The sequence below is a fragment of the Leptinotarsa decemlineata genome, unplaced genomic scaffold, assembly GCF_025532065.1.
Source record: "Leptinotarsa decemlineata unplaced genomic scaffold, Ldec_3_MD MMD2_tig00026374_RagTag_RagTag, whole genome shotgun sequence".
In the NCBI taxonomy this organism is placed as follows: Eukaryota; Metazoa; Arthropoda; class Insecta; order Coleoptera; family Chrysomelidae; genus Leptinotarsa; species Leptinotarsa decemlineata.
This window is the reverse complement of record NW_027412710.1, coordinates 1,462,857-1,475,290: the sequence shown is the minus strand read 5'-3', so window position 1 is coordinate 1,475,290 and position 12,434 is coordinate 1,462,857. Positions and strand designations below refer to the sequence as shown.

The 12,434-nt window shown below is 36.0% G+C and overlaps 1 protein-coding gene across 3 annotated transcripts in view; it reads left to right on the top strand.

The window, feature by feature from the left end:
* Positions 1 to 12,434, top strand: part of Efa6 (Exchange factor for Arf 6) — a 221,775-nt gene that overhangs the window by 147,770 nt on the left and 61,571 nt on the right. For 2 of the 3 annotated variants that reach the window (XM_074185336.1, XM_074185334.1), the window contains exon 11: positions 9,603 to 9,852. In XM_074185336.1, the coding sequence (XP_074041437.1) occupies positions 9,603 to 9,852 (250 nt within the window). The remainder of the gene's footprint in view (positions 1 to 9,602; positions 9,853 to 12,434) is intronic. The other variant, XM_074185335.1, reaches the window with a different exon arrangement.

The following is a 12,434-nucleotide window of genomic DNA, read 5'->3' as shown; positions in this document are numbered from 1 at the left end:
TCAAGTGACGAATAAAATTCGGATCGATGCTTGAAATTAATACGTTCTTCTTTGGATGGTTCATGAATACCAAAAATGCCGTCAGGGTTTGGAGGAATGGTTTAGAAAAAATATCGTTGAAAAAATCACGAATAAATTGGAGAAATTTGACGAGGAAAATAGCGGATAGACGTTGCGAAAAATTGTAATTCTATAATTGAATCCTCATATCTGCATTGGTCGGAGGTATTGAATACAGACGGACTAGAATTTCCCACGACTGTAGGTAAAGTGACAATGTTAATGTATATGTTTTGCATTTTATCAAACCATCATCAGACCATGTTAAGACATTTTATTTGACGAAATCAATACGAAGCATAAAAAAATACCACAACATGTGAATTCAAATATTCCAATAAAGTAAATGATTGGGGAGCACTATCATTTAATGTAGAGGAGTCAAACGCTGACTTAGACATTGAATTTCACTTTTGCTGGATTGAAAAACTTGTCTTAATTTGTCAGAACACAGCTGAGTAAATATAAAGAAAGAAAGAATATTTCAGCCATACAGCTGACTATAAAAATAGAAACGAATGTTCATGTGGAATTTCGGGTTTTGGTATTCAAGGAGAAAGCTCTTTTCGTAATATAAGCAGCTTTTGAGCAGCTGTTTGATGATACTTCAACCAAATCCAAATTTAGTAGAACCGAAATATATCAAAAACATTTTCTTTCAGTGCAGGTTTCTATTTAAAACATCATACCCTCGACCTTTTTTTCCTTTCGATGAAGAATCAGCAAAAATATGTCATATATGTGAGAAATATTTTCAAAGAAACACCAAAGTGACAGTGTCTGAAAATAACCACTTTACGGAGGATTTTAGGGGATGGACACATCAAGCTTTCGCATCCTGTATGAACAATCCTTTGTGGTTCTAATACTCTTTCCACTTCACAATCATAGATATCACAGAACGAGAACATGTGTTTCTTTTGCTGATCAACAATGCGATTTATATAGCCACTTATCAGTTAAATGCATCTACCACGTTTCGTCCAACTTCTGTTGATTGGGTGTGTTGAAGAACAAAATATTGTTCAGAATGGACGCCAATACGAAAAAACGATTACCTATGAAGTCTGATTGGTGCTCCTAGTGTCATTGAGAACCAACTCCTTTGTTGGTGCTCCTGTTAGCATTGAGAAGCAACTCCTGTGGCAAGGGATTCGTTTACTCTAGATCCCAATTCGTCGACGACGATGATAATATGGAAATATTTGGGAACTACTTGAAACATAGGAGTTTCTCTTCATAAAACTCCAAGTAATTTGCTAGACCTTGTACTTTGGCATCAAATGCTTAGTTTGTCTATATTTGTCAGTAGACATTTTCTCACTGAACTCGGCATATCCAATCATATCTATTAAATCAACGTCTCCCCTCTATTCCAATAACCTACACGGTTCCATTGCTAGGCTATCCAGAAATCGTATAGAGATTCTAGGCCACCCTGAAATGGTATGGGTTTTTCCCGGCCAAGCTGTTGTGGCTCAGACTCCTTAAGTACATGGAGAGTCCTAGGTCAAAAATTGTGGCCTAGAAGCCCCATATACATACTATTCTAGTGACCGCTAAAAAACTAGTGAGGCGAGCGAAAATTATCGTACTAGCGGAGCTTCTAAGCTTCGTGTAGACCCGGTTGGGCTGAACTCCTGAAAAAGCTGGAGAAAAGCTCCCTAGAATCCAACATCACTTGGTCAGTTCCATATTACATCAGGTCAAGCAGTTTTTTAATCGAACCGAGGTACCGTCAGAAGGAGTGTGTTTCTGGATAATTTTTTTCGGTTCTCTTCTTTTCTATATTTCACTATTACCGTTATCAGTTTTACACAGTACCCCCAGAAATCGGAAGCATAAGATCCGATCTTACTCTAGTCTTTCAGAGTAGGAGAGAAGGGCAGTTGATCTTTGTATGCCTCAATTCAGAGACAAGTATTCATCATAGTCGAATGGGATGGTGATGAAGAATTTGGTATATTGTAGCCACGTGATGAAAATACACATTTCAGGGACTATTATAAATTAGTTGACAGCTTGTCCAGCATATGCAGTCTGCAACAGTGTCATACCTCGGGCTTCTAGAATCCATTAAATTCATCTGCAGCGGTAGATGTCGAAGCTTGGCTTCGTAAGTGACCACTATGAGGAGCTTTGTTCATCTTTGATTGAGTTTTCTGTCGTTCCCATAGAAGGTATCTTCGTAAGGGGAGATGTCAACGCCTCTACTTAGATTATATGCATTAAACTTTTCATTATAGTTCAATGAATTCACTTAAGGATACCATGGTATGTTATTATTTTTGTGTTGTATTGCTTTCATTTTCAAACTAAAGGTTAATTGCTTTGTGTTAAAAATTTGAATATTTCATATTCATAACGTTAATCAACGTTCATTTGACGAAGATATGATATTATTTTAGAGTTTAGTGATGGATCGTTCTTGTATCCATAGTAAAAATTCACTATGGAAATTTTAATATTACTTAATTTAGGTTTTTCATTAATAGGAAGAAAATAACAGCTTCGTGAATAATCTATTTAAGTTTTGACTCTTGTTCTTTTAAAATGACTTGCTGGTTTTGATGGATAAATGAATTTGCTACTTTTCGAAATTTGCTGAAGCTCACCTTCTTGAATTGATATGCAAAATTAGTTTTATGTAAACATGACTTTTTTTTCTCAAAATTGAATTATTTTTTAATTTAATCACTATGTATCACTGCCATACACATGATAGCGCAACATTGCGTTGAGTAACACGACAGTCTTTGTACTCATTTTTTGCTACTAAGAGCTAGCTGGCTTTTTGATTTCTTCCAACTCTCCGCACATTCTTAGGGGCTTGTTGCGTTTTTCCTTGGATCTTTTCACGGCATCCATTCCAACAATCTTGTTTGTATTTCAAAGCTATTTTCCGAGTTTGTTGGCCCCTGGTCTGCGGTAAAAGAGATAAATTCAAGAGTGTCGTTTTTATTGCCCGTTACTCCCAAACGAGCAAGTCTCTGCAGCCTGCTTAGTACATTAATGCATTTGCTTTTTTCAACTCTGGTCACCAAACCAAAAAACCATGTTATCGTAGGCTCAAAGTAGATGTTCTATCCGATTCTGCCTCACCGGGTGTAAAGTCTCGACGGCTAAATGGCTAAGAAACGAAGAGCAACCCCTGGCGTTGGGGAAGGATGGTTTTCGATCGGGGATTGAGGGTGTCGCACCAAAATTAAGGTTGGGAGTGAGCGCTGGCGCTATATGACGAAGTGCGAGTCATTGATTTGGTCCTTGGTGTGAACCTCGATTTGTTCATTAGTGTGATCCTCGATTGGTCCTCGATTTGGTTGTCTATTTGATCGTCGAATTGGTCTTTGATTTGGACGTCGCGTCAATATGGTCCTCGAATTAGTTCTCGATTTTATTGTTGAATTGGTCCTTGAATTGGTCGTCGATTTGATTCTAGAATTAGGATTGGTCGATTTGGGTCGGGATCTAAACGACACAAGTGGAAAGGAATGGAGAATTTATTGATAAAACAAACATGGTGGCAACTGAAACGGGAAGGGATGATAATTTATTGACAAAAAAAAATCAAATACGATATGCCAGAAGGGTAATAACTCATATCTTAGTCAAGAATTTGCTACTCAGTTTGGCCCTTGAATTGGTTCTTGAGGTGGTTCTCGAATTGATTCTCGTCCAGGCGTTGGTCATCGAATTGGTCTTCGAATAGATCCTCAACTTGGTCTAGATGGTATGAAGACGGATTGTGGCGTAAAGCACATCAAATGAATTGGTTCTTGAGGTGGTTCTCGAATTGATTCTCGTCCAGGCGTTGGTCATCGAATTGGTCTTCGAATAGATCCTCAACTTGGTCCAGATGGTATGAAGACGGATTGTGGCGTAAAGCACATCAAATGAAGGGATAATAAATTCATTATCAAAGAAAAATCAAAGATGGCGACATGTCAAGAGAACACCATGCGAGCGCGTGATAGAAGGATTTTGAAACTTATACAAGAAGCACATGTAAAGTTGTAACGAGAGAGATGTTGGTGAAAAAAATATGAAAATTTGATTTTGAACTTTCGACATATCTTTACATTTCATGCAAAAATAAACACTACCGGTATTGAAAAAATAATCGTGTATTGAAACAAATGATATACTCGCATTCCTTATGCAAAGGAGGTTTTCAATCCGTTGAAATCAGTTCATTTCCAATTTCCACTTCATGTCGTTTGATTTCGTTGAAAGTCAAGAAACATAATTAATAATTTTCTTAATCCAAATGGATCTTTTAACTTATTTCCGTTATAGTGGTTGCAACAGGCTGATTTGGGTACTCGATTCGAATGATGTAAATCACAAAAATGATTATATTAAATGTGACAGCATAGGGAGAATTGCGAGAAAGTCTGTCAGAAACACATAACAATGATCATTATTTCCAAACACCAGAATTGTAAAACTTTTTCGATGCGTGCGCGCAAATAGACGCGTCATTAAAGTCTTCAGGAAACATTTCAACGTTTACTATTTCGAAAACGTCAGAACTCTACCACTCTTCATGGCGCGAGCGTTCCACCTACCAAGTTGGCATTATCAGGAAATGAAACAGAGGTCAGAGAAGCTTTCAGGAAAATGTAACAACGTTCATTATTTTCGAACACCATAATTGTAACACTTATTTCGATGGGCGTGCGAAATAGACGCGCCAGAAAAGCCTTCACCATTTGGAAAACGTCAGAACTTTACCATGTCGACAACCAAATCGAGGACTAAATCAAGGACCAAGTCGAGGACCAAACCATTTCAATGACTCACACTCCGTCACAGAGCTCCCGCGCTCACACCTAAATTTCTGTCCCTCAATTGAAAACGATCTTTTTCCCAAGGCAAGTGTTTCTCATCGCAAAAGTCGCCCTTTACTTCTTAGCTTCGCCCCAGCCACTCACCATCGAGTTGGTCTTCAAAAGTTAACTCCCAGTGAGGCAGAATCGGCATAGACTATCTATTGCCCAACCACTTTTTGATATAGTCAATACATCATGTCTGATTTCTGATCCCCTATCTCCGCAAGTACGTCAGGCCAGCATTTCTTTTCATCCGAAGTGTTGATTTCAGGTCAATTTGGGATTCAGTTGTATCTCTTCAAATCGGAGCTGTAGAGAGCTAGTCCCTCTTTTTTGTTCTTTTCGGTGAATGCTACTATGGTCGATTTTAATGTGCTTATGTTCCTTCCTCGATCCTACTGCATGCACAGAGAGACTGTGTTTCATTATATTTCCTCTGGACCAGGACGACTAAGTCGTCTGCATAGTACAGTACATATCTATTTTGGTCCAGAAGTAGTAACTCGTGACAAAATTCCAAAACGTTGCTACCCATTCTACTACTGTTTTCCCCATATTGGTCATGCATTCCATTTCTTCTTCAAGACATGCAGTCTATCCACCTGCAGGTTGTATCGTCGATCCCTCTACTCCTCGTATACATAATTCTACTGGCTGGTTCAGCTATGCTGTAAGAAACGAAGTTTAAGAAGTAGATTATGTGTGGTTTTTCACCGTAGATACAAAGCAAGACAAAGAAGACAGAAAAGTGGTAGAAGTATTCTGTAATATCTAACAGATTGATCAATGGCTCATTTGAGACTACCCAAAAGTGAAGGAATATGCACTGAAGTTTTTCAACTATTTTCTTATAAGTAAAGGCTTCTTGATGAGCTGTTAGCTGGTTATGTAGAGTTTGATGCCACGTTTAAGCCGAAATTATATTATTGTGTCGTGGGGTGTCGTGACTCGCCACAAGTATATCGTATCCATACATTTAGTCTGTTTAGAATTATATTAATAGTACAGTGTGTCGGGACGCGAACTGTCGTGACGGCGATCGGTCGATTCCCGATCGGCGTCAGAACACTCCACATTAGTATCTTTCTGTAACAAATGAAAGAATTTACTGTCTTGAACAAATTTATTTCTAACAATATTGCACTATCACAAACTAATTTATATTCAACACTTAGCAACTAACGCCTAATTTATCTTCACTATTTGAATTCTTCGTTTAACCGCACGACAGAATAGTCTGCACACTCGCCGTCACGTCAGAGAGCATCACAACACACCACAACATAATAATGTAATTCCGGCTTTAGTGTTTCGAACCACGCTCGCAAACGTGTCGTCTGACAGGGCTACTACAAGCACGCGATTTGGATATATTGGTTAAAAGTCCGAGATACCTACTAGTTCTTTGGTACTTCCTGACGATGTTAATCAAACGCGGCTTCATGCGCCATCATGTATATAGGGCCTTCATAAGGACAGCATTACCATATTTCAATTAAAAAAAATATTTTTAATACAGGCTGATTCACGGTGGATGGCACATTAGACGTTTCTGTTGAACCAGACAACGGATCACTTTGAAAATTTAATGGACGGCATATTCGGACATTCTCTAGCCAACTAAAATATTTTCGACAATGCGGTGTTGCCGCTTCTATTAGAAAGCAGTAGCAACTTTGATTTTTCAAATGGAACACTCTGTATATAATATTATTTTTCGAAATGAAAATTAATTTCAATTTTTTTCTTCGAAAATCATGACTTCTAAAAATGCCGATATCTTTTAGTTAAGAAGTACTATGATATCGAAATTTGGTTTGGAGTTAGGTGATACTTGGACACTTCCCACACGTCAGCCTAATCTCCGTTACTTCAATACAGGGTAGTAAAAAAATACAGTTTTTTCGTTTGCTTGAAAAAGTTGCTGAAATTTGATTATTTTAAATGGAACACCCTGTATATTATTGAAAGATCGGAAAGCTGCTGAAATTTACTTTCTTTCTATGTATATCATACCTATACCTAACTAGTCAAGTTTCGGACTTATGAACATTTATTAGTCAAAATGTCCCTTCAGAATGGTATTTCCATTCGGTATTTGGTAAGCAGGCCATGATTACTATTTGACAGTAGCGTTGTGACATTCTCCTAATAATATCGACATTTTCGTCACTTCAGAAGTTGCAAATACCTTCAAAACGATGGAACAAAACTATTCAAACGAAGTTCTTATGAATTTGTTTATTATTTTTGGACAGTGTGACAAAATTATCAGCAGAACATGTAGAAAGTTCAATGAAATGTATCCGAATCTACCGCCAATGAACCTCAAGAAATTTATACGAATTCAGAACAATTTCAATATGTTTGGATAAACTTTAAAAAAGCACCAAGAAACTTGAAATTGGAAATATTGATATGAATAATTATAAAAAAGTAAAACAATCATGTGGAATATTTCAAAATATGTTCGAATCGCTGGCCGTTCACTTCCAAGCACTTTAAAATGCGGGTGTTGACTGCTTTCGTGGTGGCAGATCTGATTTCATTGGGATCCAAATCTTCAAATGTTTGAGCAATCCTTTCTAACAATTCATCTCTCGAACGCACGGGTATTTTGTAAACTTTTTCTTTAAACATTCCCCACAAATAAAAATCTAATGGATTAAGATCGGGTGATCTCGCTGGCCAATTCCATGGTCCCAAGCGCCTCATCCACCGATCGTCAAATAGTCTATCCAGTTCTGCGCTCACTTCTCTTGTGCAATGTGCAGGAGCTCCGTCTAGTTGGTACCAACAGTTTCGATAATCTTAGAGTGGCAGATTATCCACGAAACTGTCTACAGTATTCTCCAAAATATTCAGGTAGCTTCTGGATGTTAATGACTCCTCGTATATCACGTACCTCAATTTGTTGTCCATCAACATGCAGAAGACATTAAAACTAAATTTTTCTTGAAATCCGGCTTCTTTTGTGACGTGAGGATTTTCACTGGACCAATAATGACGATTTTTTCTATTGAAAATCCCTTCTCTCGAAAATTTCGATTCATCAGTCCAAATAATTTTATTTAAAAAAAGTGGATCTTCTTGAATGCGTGTCAACAACATTTCACAAAATTCTACTCTCTGTTGAGGATCTTGAGGCTTCATTGCTTGAATTTTGGTGAATTTATAATCATGCATTTTATGTCTTCGCAAGATTCTTTGAACCGATGAATATTTTATACCCAAATCTTCTTCAGCACTTCTTATCGATGACTCGGGAAATGCGTGAAAATATGCTAAGACATTAATCTGGTTGTCTTCGAAAGTTACGGGTCGAGGCAAGTTTCTTGGTGCTTTTAAAGTTGATCCAAATGCATTGAAATTGTTCTGAATTCGTATAAATTTCTTGAGGTTCATTGGCGGTAGATTCGGATACATTTCATTGAACTTTCTACATGTTCTGCTGATAATTTTGTCACACTGTCCAAAAATAATAAACAAATTCATAAGAACTTCGTTTGAATAGTTTTGTTCCATCGTTTTGAAGGTATTTGCAACTTCTGAAGTGACGAAAATGTCGATATTATTAGGAGAATGTCACAACGCTACTGTCAAATAGTAAGCATGGCCTGCTTACCAAATACCGAATGGAAAATACCATTCTGAAGGGACATTTTCACAAATAAATGTTCATAAGTCCGAAACTTGACTAGTTAGGTATAGGTATGATATACATAGAAAGAAAGCAAATTTCAGCAGCTTTCCAAATTTTCAATAATATACAGGGTGTTCTATTTAAGATAATCAAATTTCAGCAACTTTTTCAAGCAAACGAAAAAACTGTATTTTTTTACCACCCTGTATTGAAGTAACGGAGATTAGGCTGACGTGTGGGAAGTGTCCAAGTATCACCTAACTCCAAACCAAATTTCGATATCATAGTACTTCTTAACTAAAAGATATCGGCATTTTTAGAAGTCATGATTTTCGAAGAAAAAAATTGAAATTAATTTTTATTTCGAAAACGGTAACAGATAGGTAAAGGGAAATATCAAGAAAAGTTGTCGGGCAATTGTTGGAGATTCCAAAAATAATATTATATACAGAGTGTTCCATTTGAAAAATCAAAGTTGCTACTGCTTTCTAATAGAAGCGGCAACACCGCATTGTCGAAAATATTTTAGTTGGCTAGAGAATGTCCGAATATGCCCTCCATTAAATTTTCAAAGTGATCCGTTGTCTGGTTCACCAGAAACGTCTAATGTGCCATCCACCGTGAATCAGCCTGTATATTGAAAAATAGTTCATGAACAAAAACTAATTTTTGAAATTGCCTTTTTGAACTACACGATTACAATTTCAGATTGTACAAGCTGGCTTGTCGATTTTTTTGCTTCAGTGTTTTAATTTTTTTAATGATAGAAAAAGACGAAAGATTTTTTTCAGGTGTTTCATATACACTTGAATTTGGTTTTATGACATTTTTGTCATAATTTTTTTTCAAATACGGATGTGTATTTTCTCTGAAATTTAAATTATCTAAAAGAACAGAACGAATAGACAACAAGTTATTGCTCAAGGTAGTACTCGAGTAATATTCTCAACAACTTTTTAAAAAACTATAGTTTCCAATCAGAATCAGCTTCCTTTGTCCATGATTACCGGACTAGCTTAATATTAAGCTTGCAAAGCATGTTGCAATACAAAATAGCTGTTTCGAAGGCCTTTGCTGCATTTTTCTAGCACCATTTCACAAGCGTAGCTGGAAGATGTTCTATTGCACACTGCGAGATCTTGTTCTTTACTTGCACAAGGATGAGAATGGTTTCAAGAAAAATCAAATGGGTGACAATCTTCACAACGCCATCAGAATACATCATGCTCTTGCTACCAAGGCTACGGATTACACCAAGAAGCAGTTTGTCTTCAGGTTGCAGACTGCAGATCAAGCAGAATATTTATTTCAGACAAGGTAAGGCCATTCATTATAATCGGACTAACTATTACTTTTTTCTTCATGCTAACATAGTCACAAACTAATATGTTGTTCATTCAAGTATCACTTTATTGTGTGATTTTCACTTAACAGTTTACAAAAGCTCAACATGTTTTTTTCACTATATAGTAGCTTCTTCAGGCGTATTAATGTAGGATATTCACGTTAAGAAGAGAATGACGTCACAAGATGACAATTTACGGCGTTGCCAACATATGCACTATTTGGAACTTTAAAATTGTTTTGTACTGTTTTATTGCTATTAACCTTACTTACTATTAACTTACTTAGTTGAAATACAATTAGAGTGGCACTTCACCTTTTTTTTTGTATCAACGATAAACATTATAAATGCGTTGTTTTGTTCGACTTTTACTTACCTTGAGTAAAAGCAAGAATGATTTCTGCTAATTCAGATCGCCTTCGTTGCCCACTTTGTCTACTGTCATCTACAGTGTCACCGATAAAGTCCGCATCAAATGGGAAACTTTTTTATTTATCGTTTTATGTGAAATTTGATTTTGGCAGTAGATTTTGCTTAAGAAATGATGTCGAATGGCGTCTACAAAATAGGTCACGTGATTTCCTTAACCTGTCAAAATTGACATTTAAAAAAAGAAACATCGAAAAATGACATTATTCTTCAAAATATCCAAAAATATCAAAGGATAAAAACATTTTCTTTTGTAATTTTATACCCACACACCAAGTTTCAAACCCATAATAAGTATTTTATATTTTCACTATTTTTCCGCATTCCTGCTTTTTCTACTTATCAAAATTTAAGCACACCTGTACTAAATCATTTATTTTAACTAAACTCCTCACCGAATTTCTTTTTTTGTAATATAATAATATTTTAAGAGCCTCTTTGATGTTAAAAACAAATTTTGAAAAATAAAAGTTGTCAAACTTGATGCAAAGTTCATCTAGTTTCAACGGGGCTTTCAAAACTATACAGTACTTGAGTTTTTTAATGAGCAAATGGCCTCACAATATGAATTAGAACAAAACGGAACATTAGGAAACATCATTTCGTGATTCTTGAAGCCCATTCAATAAAAGGAAAAAACTCGTAGTATTTACATTTACCTACTCCGCTAACAACACTAATTTAAAAAACTGGGTAGGCTGTGAAAAAATATGAAACTACATAATGTGTTTTAGAAAACGTCACTGTCACTGAATAAATTAATGCCCGTTAGTTCAATGTAATGTATGAAAATTAAAATAATATGTTATCTTTACAAGAAAAAATTGAAATTGTGCTAATTTGTGGTGAAAACACATTGCATCGACAAGTGGCTGATATTTTTAACGCAAGTCATCCTGGTAGACATGTACAGCAATCCACTGTAAGTAGGATTTTAAAAAAATTTAAACTGACTGGTTCAGTTGAAAATACTTTTAAAAAACGTCATAATCCATCACGCAATAATGATGAGGTTCAGTTGGTTGTCTGCCTGGATGTTATCGAACAGGGAAAATCAAGTATTACCAATATTGTAGATAGAACTGGCGTTAAAAGAGAAAGCGTAAGAGCAATTTTACATAAAAATAAATTCAAACCCTACAAACCCAAATTTATAAATACCTTAAAGGAAAGAGATTTCAATGTTCGACTAGATTTCTCTTTCTGGTACCAAGGAGAAGTAGAATTAAACAGAAAATTTCCTTACAAAATCCTATGGACCGACGAAGCTACCTTCACATCGAACGGCGTAGTCAGTTCCCAGAATTGTAGGTGGTGGGCTCAGGAAAATCCTCATTTTGTGCTAGAATGTCGGGACCAATATTCATTTAAAACAAATGTGTGGTGCGGTGTTTTAAATAATCAGGTAATGGGACCATTCTTTTTTAGACACAATTTAACTTCTCAGGATTATTTGCAATTTCTAAATATTGAGATCAGTGATATAGTGGACAATATGCCGGTTGAAATAAGACACAGTCTGTAGTATCAATGTGACGGGGCTCCTATTCATAGTTCAAGACAAGTCAAAGAGAAACTATTACAAATGTTTAAGGGCAAAGTTATTGGGCGAAATATGGAGCAAATATGGCCGCCTAGGTCGCCAGATTTAACCCCACTAGATTTTTTCTTGTGGGGTTACTTAAAACAAATCGTTTATAAACAAAGACCTTTTCGTGACGTGAATCACCTAGAAACTGTTATTAGAAACTCTATTTTAAACATAAACCCTGTGAGTATCAGCAACTCAATAAAAGATGTATCAAGAAGGACAATTATCTGCATAGAACGCGATGGAAGACATACAGAAATGTAGTGTAATGTCGTGAGTCTTTTTTTCGTGTTTTTTTTGCTATTAGGTATAGGTACATGTTTATTTTCAGTTCCTTTCAATTAGGATTAAATTCCACTGTATTTTTTGTTAAAAAAACAATAAACACATCTTTTTAAGATATTGTTTCCTAATGTTCCGTTTTGTTCTAATTCATATTGTGAGGCCATTTGCTCATTAAAAAACTCAAGTACTGTATAGTTTTGAAAGCCCCGTTGAAACTAGATGAACTTTGCATCAAGTTTGACAACTTTT